At 42.8% G+C, this 23,935-nt stretch overlaps 1 protein-coding gene across 2 annotated transcripts; it reads right to left on the bottom strand.

Moving 5' to 3' along the window:
* LOC109873857 (retinal guanylyl cyclase 2-like) lies at positions 1–23,916 on the bottom strand. Of its 2 annotated transcripts, none has more exons than XM_031809554.1 (19): positions 23,429–23,916; positions 19,918–20,745; positions 16,002–16,303; positions 15,181–15,535; positions 14,775–14,862; positions 14,194–14,290; positions 13,187–13,327; positions 13,007–13,087; positions 12,696–12,872; positions 12,328–12,484; positions 6,367–6,516; positions 5,387–5,535; positions 5,058–5,221; positions 4,739–4,931; positions 4,471–4,645; positions 3,525–3,623; positions 3,309–3,403; positions 3,094–3,179; positions 1–1,189 (listed from the first exon to the last, which is right to left on the bottom strand). In XM_031809554.1, exons 2-19 carry the CDS (start codon positions 20,666–20,668, stop codon positions 1,060–1,062), a joined length of 3,390 nt encoding a protein of 1,129 aa, XP_031665414.1. In that variant the 5' UTR covers positions 20,669–20,745; positions 23,429–23,916; the 3' UTR covers positions 1–1,059. The 2 variants fall into 2 exon arrangements, with proteins under 2 accessions (XP_031665414.1, XP_031665415.1); XM_031809555.1 differs by having other exon boundaries at positions 1–1,548.
* Between the last annotated feature and the right edge of the window lie 19 nt (positions 23,917–23,935).

Here is a 23,935-nt window from a genome sequence, read left to right on the forward strand (position 1 = left end):
TACGTTTAATACATGTTTTATTTATTCCTCTACACAGCCTTTTATTGCATTGTTGCATCACCAGATATTGTACTTGCAGGGCCCACCATCTCAAGCACTGTGTGACAAAACCAACCATTGGCAATTAAAATGTATTTTGAGATGCAGACGATGATGATAGATAGGTAAAACCACTGTTTTCTCATCTCAAGGGAACAACCTATAGAGAAGCATTTCAGATGGCTCAGTAGGATCGGCTAGAGACAGCTTCAGCTGCATAGTAGGTCATGAAACGTAGATTCAGTTTCTCGTTGCAATACTCTATATTTACAGATGAACAGGTAAATAAATACTATAGACATGTACAACCCTTATATAACTCTTGTATGTTATTAGATATTTGCCCCACAGTTTGTTTGTTTGTTTGTTTGTTTGTTTGAGCACAGGAGAAGAACACATGCTCTCGGGATGAATAAGAGATTGTAGGCTAAATCATGCAACTGGGTCAAAACATTGTTTTTCTTTTCACTGAGAATCACTGTAGAGAGTGTTTTCTTCCTCCTGTACCAGTGACTCATCTTCTACTTGCTGTCTGCTTGAAGAAATGGACAACTGGGGTGAGGGGCGGGTGAGAAAATGTGATACCTTAACGGTTCAGTGACGAAATCCCATTTGCTATTTATAACTCCTTCTCAAGAGACAAATTCCTCTTTGAAGGGCTTCTTATGATGATTGTAGAATAATCTCTACAGTATATTGTGATGTAGTATTATGTCCACAGATGCCAATTGTGTGTTGTACGGTAATGCAAACTCACCATGTCTTAATGAGGCATTGTCTATTTCTAAAAAATCCCATTGATTAGTAGATGCTCATAGCTTTACATATACCTTTGTCCCTTTCCTGCTTATGCACAACATGCTATGGTCTGTGGCAATGACTTTTCAAACTCTCATTTCTATAGGAAGTGTATGGAGCCATGGTTGTAAAAAAAGAAAGTCCTTGATTGTCAAAATGGCAAACACAAGTGGAGAAAGAGTTTCCAGGTTTCACTAGAGGTGTTTCTTGCAAAGAACCATTTCAGTGATGATGCATCATCACATTGTCCTCGTCCAAACCTGCTGCCAGAGTCAGAGTCACTGTCCGCACAGTGAAGAGCCTCCTCACCGCTTTCTGCAGGAGATGCTTTAAGTCCTTCGCTGTCTTCGTTCTGAAAGACAGCAAGAAGGATGTGGGACATCAGTTCATAAAGCCTGTGGCCTTTTTCCCATTGAACTGTCATTGCTGAAGAGAGAGTCCCACTTGCGCTCCGTTTAAGTTTGAAAGAACACAACGTTAGTCAGCTGTTAGCAAGATCTTCAGCAGAAAAAATCCAGGAAGAGTAAAAAGGCAATCAGTGTAAGTACTGAGTATCCCACTGAGATACTACTCTAGTCATGAACACCTTGTAATGCTATACATTTTTCATGCATAACTCTACATCATTTATTCTTCTTGGCAAGTTGTTGTTCCGCTTTCTTCTGCTTGTGTCGGTTGATCTCCTCCATCTGCAAGCCATGAGCCATTTTCCTGAAACATACATTGGAGAGGTAAAGCAAATGCCACACATGGGAACTCAAGACCAGAGATGGCCAACCCTCCTCATAATGCCCTGCATGTATCCACTTTACGTTGTCAGAGGCTGCATTTACACAGGCGGCACAATTCTGATATTTTTTCCACTTATTGGACATTTCACCAATCACATCAGATCTTTTAACGTCAGCTCTTTTTCAGAACTGATCTGATTGGTCAAAATACCAATTAGTGAAACAAAATATCAGAATTGGGCTGCCTGTTTTAACACAGCCTTTGTAACTCTTTTTGATCTGCTGGTAAAGTGCAGTTTGTATACAAATCAGTTCATGATACATACACTATATATACAAAGGTATGTGAACATACCCTTCAAATTAGTAGATTAGGCTGTTTCAGCCACACCCGTTACTGACAGCTGTATAAAATCGAGCACACAGCCATGCAATCTCCATAGACAAACATTGGCAGTAAAATGGCCTTACTGAAGAGGTCAGGGACTTTCAACGTGACATAGGATGCAACCTTTCCAACAAGTCAGTTCATCACATTTATTCCCTGCTTGAGTTGTCCCGGGCAACTGTAAGTGCTGTTATTGTGAAGTGGAAACGTCTAGGAGCAACAACGGCTCAGCTGCGAAGTAGTCAGACAAACAAGCTCACAAAATAGGACCACCAAGTGCTGAAGTGCGCAGTTCGTAAAAATCGTCTGTCCTTGGATGCAACACTCACTACCGAGTTCCAAACAGCACAATAACTGCGCAATGCCAAGCGTCGGTTGGAGTGGTGTAAAGCTCGCCGTTATTGGACTCTGGAGCAGTGGAAAAGCATTCTCTGGAGTGATGAATCATGCTTCACCATCTGGCAGTCCGACGACGAATCTGGGTTAGGAGGATGCCAGGAGAACGCTACCTGCCCAAATGCATAGTGCCAACTGTAAAGTTTGGTGGAGGAGGAATAATGGTCTGTGGTTGTTTTTCATGGATCGGGCTCTGCCCATTAGTTCCAGTGAAGGGAAATCTTAATGCTACAGCATACAATGACATTCTAGACGATTCTGTGCTTCCAACTTTGTGGCAGCAGTTTGAGGAAGGCCCTTTCCTGTTTCAGCATGACAATGCCCCCATGCACAGAGCGAGGTCTTTACAGAAATTGTTTGTTGAGATCGGTGTGGAAGAACTTGACTGGCCTGCACAGAGCCCTGACCTCAACCCCATCGAACACCTTTGGGATGAATTGGAACGCCGAATGCGGGCCTAATCGCCCAACATCAATGCCCAACCTCACTAATGCTGTTGTGGCTGAATGGAAGCAAGTCCCCAACATCTAGTGGAAAGCCTTCCCAGAAGAGTGGAGGCTATTATAGCAGCAAAGTGGGGACCAACTCCATATTAATGCCCATGATTTTGCAATGAGATGTTCGACAAGCAGGTGTCCACACATTTTGGTCATTTAGTGTAGTTTGATACCTGCAGGATCATGGTCACTTGGAACAAAGATAATCACTCCTTTTTCAGGACTTAGCTTTGACTTTCCTTACCCTGACTTAAGCTCAGGTGGCACAGGCAGGGGTTTGGTGAAACTGTCCCTTCCAACCAGCCAGTAGGTCTCCTCCATTCCTTTCCCCTGTGGAGACATGAGACATCCAAGGTCATTATTATCACAGATAAGTCACTAAAACAGTATTCAGTTGTTCATTTTATGATTTACTTTGAGGGTAATATAAATGCCAGAGAGTGGGAGCACAAAGCTGACCTTGAGCTCTGTCTTTCCACGAAGTTGAACTTGGTAGCCTTCTCTCAGATCCACCAGGATCTTTGCTGTGCTATGGCTCAAATGGATTCGGTATGCTGCAAACAATATGGTAGGAAAAATCTTATTTTGGGAGTCTGGTATAAAGCGCTTACTAAAACGCAGCCTAGAATTGCTTAATCTTTTAGCCATATTTGGCTCTTTGTTGGCAGGTCTTACGCATTCCTGTGGATTCCATCCTGGAGGCTGTGTTGACTGTATCACCAAACAGACAGTACCTGGGCATGGTGAGGCCTACCACCCCAGCAACACATGGACCTACAAACACACACACACACACACACACACACACAAAGTGGTGGAAAAAGTATCCAATTGTGATACTTCAATAAAAGTATAGATACCTTAATAGAAATGTAAAAGTGAAAGTATTTGGTTTTAAATATACTTACATATCAAAACTAAATGTCATTCCGAAAACATACTTAAGTATCAAAAGTAAGATTATAAATCATTTCAAATTCCTTACATTAAGCAAAGCAGACGGTACCATTTTCTTGTTTTTAAATTTTCCTTATAGCTGGGGCAAACTCCAACACTCAGACATCATTTTCAAATGATGCATTTGTGTTTAGTGAGTCCGCCAGATCAGAGGCAGTAGGGATGATCACGTGTTCTCTTGATAAGTACATGAATTGGACCATTTTCCTGTCCTGCTAAGCATTCAAAATGTAACGAGTACATTTGGGTGTAAGTAAAAGTAAAAGTTGTCAAAAAGATAAATAGTAAAGTACAGATACCTCCCCCCCAAATTACTTAATTAGTACTTTAAAGTATTTTTACTTAAGTAGTTATATCACTTCACACACACACACACACACACACACACACACACACACACACACACACACACACACACACACACACACACACACACACACACACACACACACACACACACACACACACACACAGCACTGGTGACATGCCTGTTCCTAGGGGACATTTCATATCAACGCTGTCAGATAAATATAAACGCACTGGGAAGGTCATGGCACTTTGACTGTTTATGATGTTTGACATCAGTATGGTATGTGGCGTTAATTTCAAAATGATTTGTACTTCCATTTTGTTCATACGGGGGTCTTTAAAATGGAGCCCTGACCTGAGTGCAGTCCAATGCGTATGCGAACAGGTACATCCGGCATGTGTCTCATCTTGAAGGTGCCAACAGCACTCAGGATGTCCAGGGCCATGCTGGATATCTCTGCAGCATGACGGTTTCCATTGGGAACAGGTAGGCCGGACGCCACCATGTATGCATCTCCTATTGTCTCCACCTACAATCGAAGAGGAAATATCTTCAGTAGGTTACGAAGGTGCACAAGAAGATACACTAAGTCATTCATTTAAAGACTAAGCAAAAGGCTTACCTTGTATACATCATGATTGCCAATGATGGCGTCAAATAGAGTATATAGGTCATTGAGGAGGTCCACCACTTCGATAGGCTCGCTGTTGGCAGAGATTGTGGTGAAACCTACTATGTCGCTGAAGTAAAGTGTTACATTTTCAAAATGCTCCGGTTCCACAGTACCGCCAACCTTCAGGACGTCTGCAACAGATCTGCAAACAGAGAAGAAATACCATTTAGGGCTCTCGTCGTTGGAAACTGTATACTTTATTTGAGGAGAAACATTTGCACATCCTAGTCAGTATCTTTGAGTGTATGTGTCATTGTCTGTTATTCACGGAGGCAGCATCTGAGTGAGTAGTTTCTCAGTCTTCAGTTTCTCTATCTCCAGCTCCTCGGTCCTCTCTCTGATCAGCTCCTCCAGGTTAGAGGAGTACTGCTCCAGCATCCGCAGCATGGAGTCTATAATGTTGGTCTTCCTCCCTTTGTTGATGTTCTTAAACTGGGATTGATGGGGGATGTGTTAAAGGTGAACTCGAATGATGCTTTTATATCCTCCAGTCAAACTTATACAGACAAAAGGTTCCCTTATATTAGTCTATTTATTTTTGATTTTTTTAAAGACACTGATTGTGAGTGGTCTGTTTGATGTCTCAGTCTAAGGTACCTGGTCAAAGATGTCATTGAAGTGCGGCCGCCTATCTGCCTGTTCGTTCCAGCACTGTTTCATCAGCTGGATACACTCCAGGGGGGCGTGGTCTGGTGATACCACAGGGCGGCACAGTGGTGGAGAATTCCTCACCTTCTGGATGACATCTGACAGACCGGAGCAGACACTCTGAGTTACCCCACCAAGACCAAGCTACAGTATCTATGTAACAGTATAACTTTAGACCGTCCCCTCGCCCATACCCGGGCGCGAACCAGGGACCCTCTGCACACATCATCAACAGTAACCCACGAAGCATCGCTCCACAAAAGCCGCAGCCCTTGCAGAGCAAGGGGAACTACTACTTCAAGGTCTCAGAGCAAGTGACTTCACCGATTGAAACGCTATTTAGCGGGTATCACCGCTAACTAAGCTAGCCATTTCACATCCGTTACATCTACTACTGACATTTTCTTTTGCACATTTTAGTCATTTAGCAACTTACAGTAGTTAGTGCATGCATTTTTGACTTTCTCCCGTGGGGAATCAAACCCACAACCTTGGTGTTGCAAGCACCATGCTCTACCACCTGAACCACAAGGAGGACCGACAGACACCACTGGGACCATGCATGCAACAGACGTTATTTATGTATACGCATTCAAATGAAGCCTGAATCACCCACCCATCCCTATTAAACCACCCTGTTAAACCACACACCCTATTAAACCACATCCCTATTAAACCACACCCCTATTAAACCACACCCCTATTAAACCACACCCCTATTAAATCACATCCCTATTAAACCACACCCCTATTAAACCACACCCCTATTAAACCATACCCCTATTAAACCACATCCTATTAAACCACACCCCTATTAAACCACACCCCCATTGAACCACACCCCTATTAAACCACACCGTTGAAACTGTCACTTCTACTTTGTTGTTTTAAATTGTGTTTGGGGTTGTGATTGGATGAATGATCCACACCTTCAGCAGACAGGTCCAGCATACAGAAGGGAGGTCCCCGCAGCACCACCTCCTGCATGATGATGGCGAAGCTGTAGACGTCCCCTAGCTGGGTGCCGCACAGCCCTGGGTGAGGGCTCCGTAGGATCTCAGGGGCCGTCCACAGCAGCTCTGCACAACCACACAGGCAAGTAGGCACGCAGACATATACAGTTGAAGTCAGAAGTTTACATACACTTAAGTTGGAGTCATTAAAACTTTTTTTTCAGCCACTCCACAAATTTCTTGCTAACAAACTATAGTTTTGGCAAGTCAGTTAGGACATCTACTTTGTGCATGTCACAAGTAATTTTTCCAACAATTGTTTACAGACAGATTATTTAACTTTAAATTCACTGTATCAAAATTCCAGTGGGTCAGAAGTTTACATACACTAAGTTGACTGTGCCTTTAAACAGCTTGGAAAATTCCAGAAAATGTCAAGCTTTGGAAGCTTCTGATAGGCTAATTGACATAATTTGAGTCAATTGGAGGTGCACCTGTGGATGTATTTCAAACTCTGTGCCTCGTTGCCTTGACATCATGGGAAAATCAAAAGAAATCAGCCAAGACCTCAGAAAAAAATTGTAGACCTCCACAAGTCTGGCTCATCCTTGGGAGCAATTTCCAAACCCCTGAAGGTACCACGTTCACCTGTACAAACAATGGTACACAAGTATAAACACCATGGGACCATGCAGCCGTCATACCGCTCAGGAAGGAGACGCGTTCTTTCTCCTAGAGATGAACGTACTTTGGTCGAACGTACTAAAGTGCAAATCAATCCCAGAACGACAGCAAAGAACCTTGCGAAGATGCTGGAGGAAACAGGTACAAAAGTATCTATATCCACAGTACAATGAGTCCTATATTGACATAACCTGAAAGGCCCTCAGCAAGAAAGAAGCCATTGCTCCAAAACCGCCATAAAAAAGCCAGACTACGGTTTGCAACTGCACATGGGGACAAAGATCATACTTTTTTTTAGAAATGTGCTCTGGTCCGATGAAACAAAAATAGAACTGTTTGGCCATAACGACCATTGTTATGTTTGGAGGAAAAAGGGGGAGGCTTGCAAGCCGAAAACACCATCCCAAAGTACAGCTTGCGGGTTATATACTCTATCGGCAGGACAGAACAGTAGCCTCTGGAAAGACACGGGCGAGGTCCTATGCATTTATGTGAACAACAGTTGGTGTACGATATCGAAGGAAGTCTCAAGGTTCACCTGAAGTAGAGTATCTCACGATAAGCTATAGACCACACTATCTACCTAGAGAGTTTTCATCTGAAATTTTCCGTATCTGTCTACATACCACCACAGACCGAGGTAGACACTAAAACCGCACTCAATGAGCTGTATTCCGCAAACAGGAAAACACTCATCCAGAGGTGGCGCTCCTAGTGGCTGGGGACTTTAATGCGGGAAAACTTACATCAGTTTTACCTTATTACTATCAGCATGTTTAATGCGCAACCAGAGGGAAAAAAATTCTAGACCACATTTACTCCACACACACACGTACAAAGCTCTCCCTCACTCTCCATTTGGCAAATCTGACCATAACTCTATCCTCCTGATTCCTGCTTACAATCAAAAATTAAAGCAGGAAGCATCAGTGACTCGGTCTATAAAAAAGTGGTCAGATGAAGCAGATGCTAAACTACGGGACTGTTTTGCTAGCACAGACTGGAACATGTTCCGGGATTCTTCCGATGGCATTGAGGAGTACACCACATCAGTCACTGGCTATATCAATAAGTGCATCGAAGACGTCGTCCCTACAGTGACTGTACGTACATACCCCAACCAGAAGCCATGGATTACAATCAACATTCGCACTGAAGTAAAGGGTAGAGCTGCCGGTTTCAAGGAGCAGTATTCTAACACGGAAGCGTATAAGAAATCCTACTATGCCCTCCGACAAACCATCAGACAGGCAAAGTGTCAATACAGGAATAAGATCGAATCGTACTACACCAGCTCTGACAATCGTTGGATGTGGCAGGGCTTGCAAACTATTACAGACTACAAAGGGAAGCACAGCTGAGAGCTGCCCAGTGACACGAATATACCAGACAAGCTAAATAACTTACATGCTCGCCTCGAGGCAAGTAACACTGAAACATGCATGAGAGCATCAGCTGTTCCAGACAACTGTGTGATCACGCTCTCCGCAGCCAATGTGAGTAAGACCTTTAAACAGGTTAACATTCACAAGGCCGCTGGGCCAGATGGATTACCAGGATGTGTAATCCCAGAATGTATTGACCAACTGGCAAGTGTCTTCACTGATATTTTCAACCTCTCCCTGTCTGAGTCTGTAATACCAACATGTTTCAAGCAGTCCACCATAGTCCCTGTTCCCTTGAACACTAAGGTAACCTGCCTATATGACTACCAACCCATAGCACTCACGTATGTAGCCATGAAGTGCTTTGAAAGGCTGGCCATGGCTCACATCAACACCATTATCCCAGAAACCCTAGACCCACTCCAATTTGCATACCGTACAAACAGATCCACAGATGATGCCATCTCTATTGCACTCCACACTGTCCTTTCCACACTGCCCTTTCCCATTGACAGCTTCCAACACTATAGTTCCCTCAAAGCCCATCAATAAGCTAAGGACCCTGGGACTACACACCTCCCTCTGCAACTGGGTCCTGGACTTCCTGACAGGCCACCTCCAGGTGATAAGGGTAGGTAACAACACATCCGCAACGCTGATCTTCAACATGGGGGCTCCTCAGGGGTGCGCGCTCAGACCCCTCCTTTTCTCCCTGTTCACTCATGACTGCACGGCCAGGCACGACTCCAACACCATCATTAAGAGCTAATGACATAACAGTGGTAGGCCTGATCACCAACAACGATGAGACAACCTATAGGGAGAAGGTCAGAGACCTGACCGTATGTGTCACGCCCTGACCATAGAGAGCCTTTTTATTCTCTATTTTGGTTAGGTCGGGGTGTGACTAGAGTGGGTGATCTAGTGCATTTATTTCTATGTTGGCCTGGTATGGCAGCTGTTTATCGTTGCCTCTGATTGGGGATCATATTTAGGCAGCCATTTCCCCACTGTGTTTTGTGCCTGTTGAGCACTGCTTGAGCTTCACGTATCGCTTATTGCTGTTTATTGTTTTTGTGAGTTTCCTTTATTAAAGATGTGGAACCCAAATCACGCTGCACGTTGGTCTGAGTATATTTCCATCGTGACAGTATGGTGCAATGACAACAGCTTCTCCTTCAGACTTGATCAAGACAAAGGAGATGATTGTGGACTACAGGAAAAGGAGGACTAACCACGCCTCCATTCTCATCGACGGGGCTGTAGTGGAGCAGGTTGAGAGCTTCAAGTTCCTGAGCATTCACATCACCAACAAACAAACATGGTCCAAGCACACCAAGACAGTCATGAACAGGGCACGACAAAACCTTTTACCCCTCAGGAGGATGAAAAGATTTGGCAGGGGTCCTCAGATTCTCAAAAGGTTTTACAGCTGCACCATAGAGAGCACTGGTTGCATCACTGCCTGGTATGGCAACTGCTTGGCCTCCGACCACAAGTCACTACAGAGGGTAGTGCGTACGGCCCAGTACATCACCGGGGCCAAGCTTCTTGCCACCTAGGACCTCTATACCAGGCGGTGTCAGAGGAAGGCCCCAAAAATGATCAAAAGACTCCAGCCACCCAAGTCATAGACTGTTCTCTCTGCTACCGCATGGCAAGCGGTACCGGAGCACCAAGTCTAGGTCCAATAGGCTTCTAAACAGCTTCTACCCCCAAGCCATAAGACTCCTGAACAGCTAATTAAATGGCTACCCAGACTATTTTCATTGCCCCCCCCCCCCCCCCCCCCCCACACACACACGCTGCTGTTACTCTCTGTTATTATCTATGCATAACCAGTTTAATAACTCTACCCACAGTGGCTTGTGAAAGTATTCACCCCCCTTGGGATTTTTCCTGTTTTGTTTCTCAATTGGATTGAGATCTGGGCTTTGACTAGGCCATTCCAAGACATTTAAATGTTTCCCCTTAAACCACTCAAATGTTGCTTTAGCAGTACGCTTAGGGTCATTGTCCTGCTGGAAGGTAAACCTCAAACGCAGTCTCACATCTTTGGAAGACTGAAACAGGTTTCCCTCAACAATTTCCCTGTATTTAACGGCATTCCTACAATTCTGACCAGTTTCCCAGTCCCTGCCGATGAAAAACATCCCCACAGTATGATGCTGCCACCACCATGCTTCACTGTGGGATGGTGATCTCGGAGTGATGAGAGGTGTTGGGTTTGCGCCAGACATAGCGTTTTCCTTGATGGCCAAAAAGCTCAATTTTAGTCTCATCTAACCAGAGTACCTTCTTCCATATGCGTGGGGAGTCTCCCACGTGCCTTTTGGCAAACACCAAATATGTTTGCACATTTTTTTCTTTATTAAGCAATGGCTTTTTTTCTGGCCACTCTTCCGTAAAGCCCAGCTCTGTGGAGTGTACAGCTTAAAGTGGTTGTCACGCCTTGGTCTTAGTATTTTGTGTTTTCTTTAATTATTTGTTCAGGCCAGGGTGTAACATGGGTTTGTGTGTTGTGTTTCGTATTGGGGTTTGTAGTATTTGGGATCGCGGCTGATTAGGGGTGTTGTATAGACTTGGCTGCCTGAGGCGGTTCTCAATCAGCAGTCAGGTGCTTCTCGTTGCCTCTGATTGGGAACCGTATTTAGGTAGCCTGAGTTCGCTTTGTCTTTCGTGGGTGATTGTTCCTGTCTCTGTGTAGTGTTCACCAGATAGGCTGTAATTAGGTTTCACGTTCCGTTTGTTGTTTTTGTATTTATTCGTTATTTCATGTATCGTCACCATTCATTCATTAAAGACATGAGTAACCACCACGCTGCATTTCGGTCCGACTCTCTTTCGACAAACGAAGAACGCCGTTACAGTGGTCCTATGGACAGATACTCCAATCTCCGCTGTGGAGCTTTACAGCTCCTTCAGGGTTATCTTTGTTCTCTTTGTTGCCTCTCTGATTAATGCCCTCCTTGCCTGGTCTGTGAGTTTTGGTGGGCGGCCCTCTCTTGGCAGGTTTGCTGTGGTGCCATATTCTTTCCATTTTTGAATTGTGGATTTAATGGTGCTCCGTGGGATGCAAAAAATGTTGGATATGTTTTTATAATCCTGATCTGTACTTCTCCACAATGTTGTCCCTGTTTGGAGAGCTCCTTGGTCTTCATGGTGCCGCTTGCTTGGTGGTGCCCTTTACTTGCTGGTGGTGCAGACTCTGGGGCCTTTCAGAACAGGTGTATATATACTGAGATCATGTGACAGATGATGTGACACTTAGACTGCACACAAATGGACTTTATTTAACTAATTACGTGACTTCTGAAGGTAATTGGTTGCACCAGATCTTATTTAGGGGCTTCATAGCAAAAGGGTGAATAGATATGCACGCACCACTTTTCCGTTAAATTTTTTTATTTTATTTTTTGAAACAAGTCATTTTTTTCCTTTCACTTCACCAATTTGGACTATTTTGTGTATGTCCATTACATGAAATCCAAATAAAAATCCATTTAAATTACAGGTTGTAATGAAACAATATAGGAAAAACGCCAAGGGGGTGAATACTTTTGCAAGGCACTGTACATGTACATAATTATCCTCAATTACCTCAACACCGGTGCCCCCGCACATTGACACATTGGCTCTGTACTGGTACCCCCTGTATATAGCCCCACTATTGTTATTTACTGCTGCTCTTTAATTATTTGTTATTCTTATCTCTTACTTTTTATGTTTTATTTTTGGGGGTATTTTCTTAAAACTGCATTGTTGGTTAAAGGCTTGTAAGTAAGCATTTCACTGTAAGGTTTACCTGTTGTATTTGGCACACGTGACAAATTAAATTTGATTTGATTTGAGTGGTCTTAACACCCACCTTCTGCGGAGGGATCTTCATATGGGAATCTTTGTGCCATCAAAATCTTGTTGTAGCCGTAGTCTGTGAGCTTGAGCACAAAGCGACCATCCACTACGCAGTTCCGAGACTTGAGTCGTCCATGACAAACACCTCGGAGGTGGAGGTACTTCATGCCCTATGGAAGACAGAAAAAAGTGTCAGAGAGAAAGGTAGCTCACGGTATACTGTGAGTTGGGCATTAAATGAACTTTGGGACCTAAACTCTAACAAATCTGTAATGTAAAATGATTTAAAGCACATTGTGGCAGCTGCAGGTCTTCCTATAGGGATTGTGTAACTGTATGTCCCTGAGGGGATTTTGGCCACACCCCACTACTAGTGGTTACCTTGATAAGGTCCAATAACAGGGAGGTCTTAAACATCCAGTCCAGCTTAACGTCACTATTGCTTAGCAAGTCCTGCAAGCTGCTACGTGAGCAATACTCTGTCATGATGCCGAAAACACCACAGTCAAGGAAAAACCCCAGGAAGAGGTTGACGTTCTCGTGTCGTATGTCCTTCATCTGAAAGAACAGAGCCGTGACAATGGGCTCATTTGAATTGACAACAGAGACACATTAGTTATAGTCAAACGGATTTCTCATCATCAAATCTTCTTACATAGTAACTGGCAGTATATTTTACAGTAGAACCTCACCAACTCAAAGACGTCACTGGTCTGGGGAGTAATGGCTTTAAAGTTTCCAGACGGGAGTCTTTTCATCCAAGCCCAGTCTCCCTGTAAAAAGGTACGTGTTTGATAGTTCTGAATCAACTTTCAGACAAGCCTCAGAACTCCCTGAATCATTCTTAGAAGAGAGCCTCCTGCCCCCGTTACCTCAAAGATGGCTATGTTGGAGTTTGCATAGGTTGCCGGGGTGACGGTGGAGTCAGAGAAGGGAGTAGAGAGGCTCTGACGATCCGTGTCTGAGGGTTTCCTACGCATATCACCCACTTTGCTCTCATCTAAACTTAGCTTCTGAAACATGGAGAGAAAAACATAGGTTATTGACAAAACCACTCGTTATGCTGCAAAGATATCAAATAAAAATATAGATATATTTTCAATTGCATGTGTTGTCCAACCAAAAGTATGTGGACACCTGCTCTTTGAACATCTCATTCCAAAATCATGGACATTAATATGGAGTTGTTCCCCCCTTCGCCTCTATAACAGCCCTTCACTCTCCTGGGAAGGCTTTCCACTAGATGTTGAAACATTGCTGGACTTGCTTCCATTCAGTCACAAGAGCATTAGTGAAGTCGGGCACTGATGTTGGGCAATTAGGCCTGGCACGCAGTTTGCGTTCCAATTCATCCCAAAGGCGTTCTATGGGGTTGAGATCAGGGCCCTCTGCCGGGCAGTCAAGTTCTTCCACACTGATCTCAATTTCTGTATGGATCTCACTTTGTGCACAGGTACATTGTCATGCTGAAACAGGAAAGGGCCTTCCCCAAGCTGTTGCCAAAACGTTGGAGGCACAGAATCGTCTAGAATGTTATTGTATGCTGTAGCGTTAAGATTTCCCTTCAGACCATTATTCCTCCTCCACCAAACTTTATAGTTGGCAATATTAATTTGGGCAGGTAGCGTTCTCCTGGCATCCGCCAAAACCAGATTCGTCCGTCATACTGCCAGATGGTGATGCGTGATTCATCACTCCAGAGAACACGTTCCCACTGCTCCAGAGTCCAATGGCGGTGGCAGTGGCTGAAATAGCCAAATCCACTAAGTTGAAGGTGTGTCCACATACTTATGGCCATATGCTGTATATCAATCATTATGTGGGAACTTAAATATGACCCCATTGGATCTTCCAGACACTGTCAGTTAGAGGATCTGACCTTATTACTGAGTGAGGGGTTGATGAAGATCACATCTGCCAGGGTTAGCATGATCTTGTCAGGACCCCTGACTAAACTAATCTGGTTGATACGCCTCCTAAAAGTGAAAGGTGGAAGGAGGGGTATAGAGGGGTGTAGAAGGAGGGGAGAGGAGGGGTGCAGAGGGGAGAGGGAGGGGTGAGGAAGGAGTGAGGGAGGAGTGCCATCAGCAGTAGTTCAGAAGGTACCTAAAGGTCTGTGAAGACATATTGAGAAATGTTGCTGCTATTAACAGCTGTTATAAACTTGAGTCATACAAATGTAGAAAATAGCAAACAAGAATATGTGGAAAGTACTGTACAGTATTATAAACTGGGTGGTTCGAGCCCTGAATGCTGATTGGCTGAAATCTGTGGTATACCACTGGTATGACAAAAACATTTTTTTTTACTCTTCTAATTATATTGGTCACCAGTTTATAATAGCAATAATGCACCTCAGGGGTTTATGGGCTGTATCCTGGCACTCCGCGTTGCGTCATGCATAAGAACAGCCCCTTAGCCATGCACACCCCCTCAGGCCTTATTGTTTAAATAGAATACCTTATACAGTAGTAGAGTCCACTTGAGAAGATAATGGTCAAAAGGATACACAGGAAGACTATGATAAGATGGAATGGATCCACTCCTCCTAAAACAAAGCATATCATAGTCGAACATCATATAATGAATCACACCTGATTTAAAAAGATACCTAGCTTGTCACAGACTATGTCAACATACCACCACACCCTGATCTAATTCTCTGTTCCACTTTCCTCTAGAGAAAGATGTCCTCTTTATGAACAGATGGTAACTGTTCCCCTCCTGTTTGCTGGTGTGTGTGCACATGCGTACTTGCTTGCGTGTGAGCACGCGTAAGTGCAGTGTGTGAGTGTGTGTTTTCATCTGTCTGCATTTAGCCCCCCTACCATCATTTGTCATTTAGTACAATTTGCTGTGTTCTCACCTCCTGTGCATAAGGTGCCTGGAATGAACCAGCAGCTAGAGTCTGGGCTGGGTTGGACCCCCCCTGGGAAGTGGATGCTGCGGCCCAGAGACATCACCATCCCAGCCTCCAGGTCCACACAGTGGGTGGGCAGCAGAGGCCAGGACTGCCCATCTGTGTCCAGCACCACATACTTCAACAAGCTGGCCCCGGAACCGTTGGTGCGGACACGCTGGCTGAAACCATAGAAAGCCATGTTCCTGGAGTGGCGCACCAGGTTGGCTCCAGACCTCCACTCCCCAGCATCACGAACATTCTGCAGAGCGTTAGCCATGAAGAGGATCGAGCTGTAGATGGTACCAAACAGAGGAGAAATCTGGAAAAAATGAAATAAGAACATAACGATATTTAGTCAGATATGTTTACGTAGTCTGTCCACGAGATATTCGTGTTACACAAATGCAAATATACAAAACCATGGACACTATAATGGCCTGATAGGATTTAGCCAAAAAACTATGGACACTATAATGGCCTGATAGGATTTAGCCCCAAACCAAGGACATGATAATGGCCTGATAGGATTTAGCCCAAAACCATGGACACTATAATGGCCTGATAGGATTTAGCCCAAAACCATGGACACTATAATGGCCTGATAGGATTTGCCCAAAACCATGGACACTATAATGGCATGATAGGTTTTAGCCCAAAACCATGGACATAATGGCCTGATAGGATTTAGTCCAAAAACATGGACACTATAATGGCCTGATAGGATTTAGCCCAAAACTATGCCTATGCATGTAAGCCCCAGTTGTCCTCAGCTCATTCAGCTGTACCTGGTGGAGCTTGATGTGTCTGGGAACCCCCCCAACATTCACAGTCTTCTGGTAGGCCTTGTAGAATGAGTTCTCCTCTGAGTCCATGGTGACGGTCAGGACAGCGTCGTATGCTCTCCGCAGCTTGCCGTTGTTGATGAGGGCTGGGTAGCGGACATCCCTGTAGGGCAGGCTGTAGAGCAGTGTGTCGTAGGGGATGAACACCAGGGAACCGTCCGTCAGGTGCATGTCCAGAGCAGTCTCCAACAGCAACCTCTGGATGTGTCCTCCAATCAGCACAGAGTGCATGCAGAGGATCACCACTGATTATGGTAAACACAAATGACTATGAGACATGAGGTTAATAGTAGTATTAGTAGTAGTATTAGTAGTAATAGTAGTAGTAGTAGTAATAGTAGTAATAGTAATAGTAGTAGTAAAAGTAATAGTAGTATTAGCAAAAGTAATAGTAGTAATAGTAGTAGTAGTAGTCAAAGTAATAGTAGTAATAGTAGTAATAGTAGTAGTAGTAGCAGTAATAGTAATAGTAATAGTAGTAGTAGTAGCAGTAATAGTAATAGTAGTAGTAGTAGTAGTAGTAGTAGTAGTAGTAGTAGTAAAAGTAATAGTAGCAATAGTAGTAATGGTAGAAGTAGTAGTAATAGTAGTAGTAGCAGTAATAGTAATAGTATTCATAGTAATATTAGTAGTAGTAATAACAGTAGTAGTAGTAATAGTAGTAATAATAAAATTAGTAATAGTAGTAGTAGTAGTAATAGTAGTAGAAGTAATAGTAGTAGTAGTAGTAGTAGTAATAGTAGTAGCAGTAGCAGAAATAGTAGTAATAGCGGTAGTAGTAATAGTAATAGTAGTATTAGTAGAAGTAGTAGCATTAGTAATAGTAGTAATAGTAGTAGTAGTAGCAGTAGTAGTAGTAGTAATAGTAATCGTAGTAATAGTAGTAGTACAAGCAGTAGTATTAATAGTAGTAGTAGTAGTAATAATAGTAGTAATAGTAGTAATAGTAGTAGTAGTAGCAGTAATAGCAATAGTAGTAATAGTAATAGTAGTAGTAGCAGTAGTAGTCAAAGTAATAGTAGTAATATTAGTAGTAGTAATAGTAGTAGTAGCAGCAGTAATAGTAATAGTAATAGTAGTAATAGTAGTAGTAATAGTAGTAACAGTAATAGTAGTAGTAGTGGTAAAAGTAATAGTAGTAATGGTAGTAGTAGTAGTAATAGTAGTAGTAGCAGTAATAGTAATAGTAGTAGTAATAGTAGTAATAGTGATAGTAGTAATAGTAGTAGTTGTAGCAGTAATAGTAGTAATAGTAGTAGTAGTAATAGTAGTAGCAGTAATAGTAGTAATAGCAGCAGTAGTAGTAGTAGTAGTACTAGTAGTAGTAGTAGTAGCAGTAGTAGTAGTAGCAGTAGTAGTAGTAGTAATAGTAGTAGTGATAGTAATAGTGGTAATATTAGTAGCAGTAGTAGTAGTAAAAGTAATAGTAGTAATAGTAGCAGTAGTAGTAGCAGTAATAGTATTAATAGTAGTAGTAGTAGTAATACTGATAGTAGTAGGAATAGTAGTAGTAATAGTAATAATACTATTAGTAGCAGTAGTAGTAGTAGTAGCAGTAATAGCTGTTGTAGTAGTAGCAACAGTAGTGGTAGTAGTAGTAGTAGTAATTGTAATAGCAGTAATCGTAATAGTAGTAATATTAGTAGTAGTAGTAGAAGTAGTACCAGTAGCAGACGTCATAGTAATAGTAGTAGTAGAAGCAGCAGCAGCAGGATCAGTAGCAGCAGCAGGATGAGTAGCAGTAGCAGTAGCAGCAGCAATAGCAGTAGCAGTAGCAGTAGCAGCAGAGCAGCAGCAGCTGCAGTAGAAGTAGCAGCAGTTGCAGCAGCAGCAGCAGTAGCAGTTGCAGCAGAGCAGCAGTAGAAGTAGAAGTAGCAGCAGCAGCAGCAATAGCAGCAGTAGCAGTAGTAGTAGTAGCAGTAGCAGTAGCAGTAGCAGTAGTAGTAGTAGCAGTAGCAGTAGCAGTAGCAGCAGTAGCAGTAGCAGTAGTAGTAGTAGCAGTGGCAGTAGTAGTAGCAGTAGAAGTAGCAGCAGCAGCAGTAGTAGCAGTAGCAGTGACAGTAGTAGTAGCAGTAGCAGTAGCAGTAGTAGTAGCAGTAGAAGTAGCAGCAGCAGCAGCAGTAGCAGTAGGAGTAGTAGCAGTGGCAGTAGTAGTAGCAGTAGCAGTAGCAGTAGTAGTAGCAGCAGCAGCAGTAGTAGCAGTAGCAGCAGTAGCAGTAGCAGCAGCAGTAGCAGCAGCAGTAGCAGCAGCAGCAGCAGTAGCAGTAGCAGCAGAGCAGCAGCAACAGCAGTAGCAGCAGCAGCAATAGCAGCAGCAGTAGTAGCAGTAGCAGCAGTAGCTGTAGTAGCAGTAGCAGTAGTAGCAGTAGCAGTAATAGCAGTAGCAGCAGAGCAGTAGCAGCAGTAGCAATAGCAGTAGCAGCAGCAGCAGGGAGCAGTAGCAGCAGCAGCAACAGCAGTAGCAGCAGTAGCAGTAGTAGTAGCAGTAGTAGTAGCAGTAGTAGCAGTAGCAGCAGCAGCGAGCAGTAGCAGTAGCAGTAACAGCAGCAGCAGCAGTAGCAGCAGCAGCAGGGAGCAGTAGTAGCAGCAGCAGTAGCAGCAGCAGCAGCAGCAGCAGCAGTAGCAGTGGCAGTAGCAGTAGCAGTAGCAGTAGGAGCAGTAGTAGTAGTAGCAGCAGTAGCAGTGGCAGTAGCAGTAGTAGCAGTAGTAGTAGTAGCAGCAGTAGCAGTGGTAGCAGTAGCAGTAGTAGCAGTACCAGTAGCAATAGCAGTAGCAGCAGTAGTAGCTGTATTAGCAGTAGTAGCAGTAGTAGTGGTAGTAGCTGTAGTAGTAATAGTAGTATTAGTAGTAATTGTAGTACAAGTAATAGTAGTAGTAGTACCAGTACTATTAATAGTATCTCTCGGGCTCCTGAGTGGTGCAGCGGTCTAAGGCACTGCATCTCAGTGCTTGAGGCGTCACTACAAACACTACAAACACCCTGCTTCGATTCCAGGCTGTTACTTGCCTAGTTATATAAAGGTTACATTATAAAAAATAACAGTAGTAGTAGCAGTAGTATTAGTAGTAGCAGTGTAATACTTGTAGTAATAATAGCAGTAGTATTGGTAGTAGTAGCAGTAGCAGTAGTAGTAGTAGTAGCAGTATTATTATTATTAGTAGTAGCAGTGGTAATATTACTAGCAGTAGTAGCAGTAGAATTAGTAGTAGTAGCAGTAGTAATACTACTAGTAGTATTAGCAGTATTAGCAGTAGTAATACTAGTAGTAGTAGTAACAGTAGTATTAGTAGCAGTAGTAATACTAGTAATATTAATTGCAGTAGCAGTAGTAGCAGTAGTAATACTAGTAGTAGTAGTAACAGTAGTAGTAGCAGTAGTAATACTACTAGTAGTATTAGCAGTATTAGCAGTAGTAATACTAGTAGTAGTAGTAACAGTAGTATTAGTAGCAGTAGTAATACTAGTAATATTAATTGCAGTAGCAGTAGTAGCAGTAGTAATACTACTAGTAGTAGTAGCAGTAGTAGTAGCAGTAGTAATACTAATAATAGTAATTGCAGTAGCAGTAGTAATACTAATAGTAGTAGCAGCAGAAGCAGTTGCAGTAGTAGCAGTAGTAGAAGTAGCAGCAGTAGTAGTAGCAGCAGTAGCAGTAGCAGTAGCAGTAGTAGCAGTAGCAGCAGTAGCAGTAGTAGTGTAGTAGTAGTAGTAGTAGAAGTAGAAGTAGTTGTGATAGGTTAGTAGTTGTCTAATGAATTAAACTGGCTCTGGTACTGACAGCACTGTAGTAATAGTAGTTAGTGGTAGACAGGTTGTAGTTGTATAGAAAGAAAAACCTGAATGATAAACAGGACTCACTGCGGATGTTTTCTGCCCTTTTGACCCTAGTCAGAGCCAGTCGTATGCTGGCAGGGTCCTTGTCTGTGGAGACCACGGTGGTGACAGGGAGGCCGTAGCTCCGCAGAGCGTCAGCGACCTTGCTGCCTGTGTCCACCCACACATCCTCAGCCGAGGAGATGATCCCTATGTGTGCCCAGCGGAAGTGTCTCACCAGGCTGAGCAGCACCCAGGTGGGCGAGGGCACCGTGCGGGCGAAAGTAAGGTGCCTACTTCGGTCGTCCAGCTCGTAGTTCACACAGGTCCAAGAGAACAGGGCCTTGTTCCAGTTGTTGGCCAGTAAAGAGGCTGCATCACAGTAGCCAGGGTTGACAGGGCCCAGGAAGGCATTAGCCCGTGCGTAGTGACCTAAGAAACCCTTGAGTGCCATGGATGTCTGGCAGTCCTCGTCAATGATGACATACTCAAAGGTGGTGCCCAGGGACAGTGAGGGGTCATTGTTGATCCTCTCCACAGCTAGCTGCGCTGCCGTCTGGGGCAGTGCCTTAGCAAACAGAGGGTCACATTTCCACGGTCCAACTACCCCTACCTTGAACACAGTAGAAGTAGATCTAGCTGCACAGGGCACACTTAGGCATGCCAGCAGGAACCACAGTAGCCAGGCTCCATGGGGAGGGGAGGGGAACTTGGCTTCTGTGAGGACTGGGGTTGTCAGATAGGTTGATGCCCACTCATGCAGTGAACTGTGAAGCTGGTAAAGCTGCCGGAGCATTGCAAGATGCCTTCTCCAGCAGATCCCACAATCCACTATCCCTCAAACGCTGTCCATTCCCCAAAAGGCCCACTGTCCTGTGAAATATAAAGGTATGATGACAAATACTGCACGTATGGGTTTATTTTCTCCAATGGGATGATCATTCATCATGTGTGGTGATAATCCAATCATGGCAGACATGGAGTGGAGATAAAAATAGCCCTCTGTCTGTCCCCATCGACACCTGCCTAAAAACACTGTCACATAACAATCACCGGTCTAATCAACTATAGAACCATGCATGTTGTTTAAGTTTAATGTAAGAATTGTAATTAGAGTGAGAAACAAACTAAATTCACATTTTAAACCTGGCTCGTTCAATCATATAATTAACCGTATCGTATTTTATTTGACATAAAATGAAAATGACCCCTTATTACATAGCTATCCTATTGAAAGCCATTGTAAGATATTGAATTCAACACATTCACACGTATTATTTGTGAATTACCCTGTAATTATCTTTTCAACAAAGTTCTAATTCTTTAGGAGAGACATTGGAGGAACAGAAAGAAGATTCATCTTGGGTAATATCTGCTCCCGCCCCTCCAACCAAATGTTTGTTTGTGTACATGTGTGTATATATGTGTGTTTGTACTGTATATGTTTGTGAGTATATGCGTGTGTATTTGTGTGTGTGTGTATATATGTGTGTGTATATATGTGTGTGTATATGTGTGCATATGTGTGTATTTGTATGTGTGTATATATGTGTATGTATATACATGTGTATGTATATGTGTGTGTATATACGTGTGTGTGTATATGTCTGTATACTGTATTTGTGTGTATGTGTATATATGTGTGTATGTATGTATCCCGCAAATAACCAGTCTCAACGTCAACAGTGAGAGGCAACTTCGGGATGCTATTCAGTGTCTGTTCCTCTGTCCAGTGTCTGTGTTTTTTTTGCCCATCTTAATCTTTTCTTTTTATTGGTCAGTCTGAGAAATGGCTTTTTCTTTTCAACTCTGCCTAGAAGGCCAGCATCCCGGAGTCGACTCTTCACTGTTGACGTTGAGACTGTTTTTTTGCGGGTACTATTTAATGAAGCTGCCAGTTCAGGACTTGTGAGGTGTCTGTTTCTCAAACTAGACACTCAGTTGTGCACCGGGGCCTCCCACTCCTCTTTCTATTCTGGTTAGAGCCAGTTTGCGCTGTTCTGTGAAGGGAGTAGTACACAGCGTTGTACGAGATCAGTTTCAGTTTCTTGGCAATTTATCGCATGGAATAGCCTTAATTTCTCATAACAAGAATAGACTGACGAGTTTCAGAAGAAAGTTATTTGTTTCTGGTCATTTTGAGCCTGTAATCGAACCTACAAATGTTGATGCTCCAGATACTCAACTAGTCTCAAGAAGGCCAGTTTTATTGTTTCTTTAATCAGAACAACAGTTTTCAGCTGTGATAACATAATTGCAAAAGGCTTTTCTAATGATCAATTTGCCTTTAAAATGATAAACTTGGATTAGCTAACACAACGTGCCATATGGTCTATTTATTGCCTTACCTCCTCACACCATTTGCACACACTGTATGTAGACTTTTTTCTATTGTGTTATTGACTGTACGTTTGTTTATTCCATGTGTAACTCTGTGTTGTTGTTTGTGTTCCACTGCTTTGCTTTATCTTGGCCAGGTCTCAATTGTTCTCAACTGGCCTACCTGGTTAAATAAAAAATAAATACAAAATTGGAACACAGGTGTGATGGTTGCTGATAATGGGCCTCTGTACGCCTATGTAGATATTCCATAGAAAATCTGCCGTTTACAGTTACAATAGTAATTTACAACATTAACAAAGCCTACACTGTATTTCTGATCAATTTGATGTTATTTTAATGGACATAATATGTGCTTTTCTTTCAAAAACAAGGACATTTCTAAGTGACCCCAAACTTTTGAATGGTACTGTATGTGTGTGTGTGTACAGTATATGTGTGTGTGTATAGGTGTATGCATACGTGTGTGTGTGTGTATATATGTGTATATGTGTGTGTGCATATAGGTGTGTGTGTATGTGTATATATGTGTGTGTCTCTATATGTGTGTGTATTTATGTGTGTGTATACGTGTATATATGCGTGTGTGTGCATATATATGTGTGTGTATATGTGTGTGTGTAAATGCGTGTTAATATGAGTGTGTATATATGTGTTTGTGTGTATATATATGTGTATATGTATGTGTATATGTATGTGTATATGTGTGTATATGTGTGTGTATATATGTGTGTATGTCTGTGTGTATATATGTGTATATGTGTGTATGTGTGAAGACAAAAGTCCCATCTCGAATGGACTAATAAAGCATATCTTACCTTATCGTGTTTAGTTATTACCACTACCTTCACTAATACTACTACTGCTAATACTACTACAGCTATTAATACTACTACTACTGCTATTACTATTAATACTACTACTGCTATTACTACTACTGCTAATACTACTATTACTACTACTACTACTATTACTAATGCTACTAATGTTGCTACTGCTACTACTACGATTACTGCTAATACTACTACTACTACTACTAATAGTAATACTATTACTTTCCCAATACATTTAAATATCATTCATTGATTTTTAAGATAAACTCATTTGAACATTAATTCCATAAAGAAAGTAGCCCTTATATCCCACAATATATTGATAGCAGCTAGCCGATATTGTTATACAAGCTTGCATTTGGCAGGTGCATTATCATCCTTACCATTTTAGTACAACACTAAGGTGTCTTAAATCCAGTGATGTTCCCCCTATGAGACATTCCGTAACACTGAACTGGAAAGCCACGTTGAAAGTGAAATTCAGAGTGGACCTTAGTAGTGAGAGTGAAGTAGTGAACACTAGTAATCCACTCAGGCATAGTATCAGAAGGAGTGACGCATTACAGACCTAGGGCAGATGACCTGTGGATTATAATAAATCCCTTCTATCCATCTCCAACACTCTCAGTAACACGCCTATTGCTCAGAGTCCCCATGTTTGGCTTAAATGTTTAACGACCCCCCCCCCCCACTTAAGTGCCTAAGAACTGATCTTTCACAAACCTGGGTACAGTAAGTAAGGTACCAATTTTGAATGCAATGTAGTTGTGATAGGGAATTGTTTCAGGGGAAAACATTGTTTTTTTGAACATACAGTATCTTGGATTTATATCAATTCAACTATCATGACACTGGAGGGACTTGCATAAGACGAACAACCAGTCAATAAA

The sequence above is a fragment of the Oncorhynchus kisutch genome, linkage group LG29 (genome assembly GCF_002021735.2).
Source record: "Oncorhynchus kisutch isolate 150728-3 linkage group LG29, Okis_V2, whole genome shotgun sequence".
Lineage (NCBI taxonomy): Eukaryota > Metazoa > Chordata > Actinopteri > Salmoniformes > Salmonidae > Oncorhynchus > Oncorhynchus kisutch.